This window comes from Arachis duranensis, chromosome 3 (genome assembly GCF_000817695.3).
Source record: "Arachis duranensis cultivar V14167 chromosome 3, aradu.V14167.gnm2.J7QH, whole genome shotgun sequence".
Taxonomy (NCBI): Eukaryota; Viridiplantae; Streptophyta; class Magnoliopsida; order Fabales; family Fabaceae; genus Arachis; species Arachis duranensis.
This window is the reverse complement of record NC_029774.3, coordinates 24,075,335-24,077,337: the sequence shown is the minus strand read 5'-3', so window position 1 is coordinate 24,077,337 and position 2,003 is coordinate 24,075,335. Positions and strand designations below refer to the sequence as shown.

Here is a 2,003-nt window from a genome sequence, read left to right as displayed (position 1 = left end):
ACAGTATCTATCATTTCAAAATTTTATTATGCTACAATATCATCGTTTTAGAATGTGATTATGCTTAAAAAAATGGTTAAAGTATTAAATTAGTTTTTTACGTTTGGACGTAATTTTGTTTTCGTCTTTAAAGTTTAAAGTATCCTATTTGAATCCAAAAAATTTCATTTATCTTTAATGTAGTCCCACTCTAAGGTCAAAGTTAAATAATTAATGGAATGTTCTATATAACAGCAGTACAAAAACAAGATCGATAATCTGTAGAACAAATATAAGTTCTAGAAGCACAAAATTAACTGTGGAAGCATCAATATATTTATTTATTATTTTTTTAGTTTTATAAAAAATATTTCATTTAAATTATAAAAAAATGATAAATAAATATATTAATGTATACATAATTGATTTTGTGCCTCTAGAATTTGTTATATACCAAGAAATGATAGATATTATCATATTTGATGTTGTTGACACTTCTACTAACTAAAAAATGCACTAAAAATGAACAAAAATATCACACACCGGCAAAGTCACAATATAACTATTAAGGTTGCACATGGATCGGATAATATCCACATATTTACGGTAATTATCTGCATCCGATTCAAATTTTATAGATATTATCCGATCCACAGAGCTATCGGATCGGATCGAATCGGATCCGTACTATGGTAGGATCGGATTGCAAATTTGGCAGTGATATCCGCGGATCCGATCCGCAAATTCGCATATCCGTATGTCTCATATAAATAGCATAGTTTAAGAAAGTAAACGCTAATGTGATATGAATTTTAGTATGTTATTTTATGAATTTTATAATATCTTATTTTTAATTTTTTATGTTGTACTTTAACTTAGAATAATGAAACTTAGATCTTGTATTATTATTTTTCTTTTGTTATTCAAGAGAACTTTTATTGATAATATTTTAGGAGTAAATAGGCTTAAACAGGTGGAAAAAATAGATTTTTTAGAGTCAAAAGGGCTTTAAAACAATTTTATTAAATTATGCAAATATATCCGATATCCGATCCAATCCAATCCGCAAGTATGCGGATCGAATCGGATCCAACTTAAAAAAATGCAAATATCGTATCCGATCCAATATGATGAGTACAGTGTGCAGATCGAATAGAAAACAACACATTCATTTATTAATACATATAAAAAGAGACATAATAAGCTTAAAGCAGCACATCCAAATTTCAACCTATATATTCTTCCCCCCCACCCAATTACATCAAACATAAGAAATAAAAATAACAAGAACTTATTCATCATGACATCTTATTTATTCATGTTCAAGAAACGGGAAGGAAAGTCCAACTATATATTCATTGTTGATTTCCATCCTGATATACCCACGACCCATCAATCCAATCTACGTGAACCCTAATTTGGGAAGAAGGATAAACAATCTCTTCATTTGTGGAGGAAAAATACACAGAATATCTGGAACCCCTCTTACTGGTAATTTTTCCAACCCACCAACCATCATTGTCAAATACATCAACATTTTGATTAACAATGAATTCATGAGATCCAAGATCTTCGGATGGAATAGGGCGAAGGTCCTTAAGTTTCACCATCTCAACGAGAGGCTTATTAGGCTCAGTAGCACTTAGAAGGTTTTTATATTGGACAAGGTAGCAGCTATTACCAACGCATGAAACAATGGTGGCTTCATAATAAGAACCAAAAAACCCTTCTTCTTTACCACACACCTCCACTTTCTGCCCTATTTGAAACCTGACCCTACTCCTAACTGGTGGACGCATGACTACAAAAAATTTCTTACAAGTTTGGGATTATGAGCAATTGATATATGACTATGTGAACACTTATATAGTTGAGAATCGTGGTTTTTTGTTGTTTCTTTTTTAAAAAATGGATGAAATAAATTTGCGGCTTTGGAAAATTTTTTCATAAAATCTATAGAATAAATATCTCCTTTTTTTTTGGTATGTAATAAATAAGCATTAATTTTTGGTTTCAATGCTTTT

At 30.1% G+C, this 2,003-nt stretch overlaps 1 protein-coding gene across 1 annotated transcript; it reads right to left on the bottom strand.

Annotated features, from left to right (window-relative positions):
• Window positions 1–1,069: 1,069 nt before the first annotated feature.
• Window positions 1,070–1,799, bottom strand: LOC107478234 (protein AGENET DOMAIN (AGD)-CONTAINING P1). Its single transcript, XM_016098371.3, has one exon. The coding sequence runs from the start codon at window positions 1,776–1,778 to the stop codon at window positions 1,335–1,337; it is 444 nt and encodes a 147-aa protein (XP_015953857.1). The 5' UTR covers window positions 1,779–1,799; the 3' UTR covers window positions 1,070–1,334.
• Window positions 1,800–2,003: the final 204 nt, after the last annotated feature.

Excerpts from the sequence above, each read along its gene's own strand:
- LOC107478234 (XM_016098371.3), bottom strand. The coding sequence starts at position 1,778 with ATGCGTCCACCAGTTAGGAGTAGGGTCAGGTTTCAAATAGGGCAGAAA.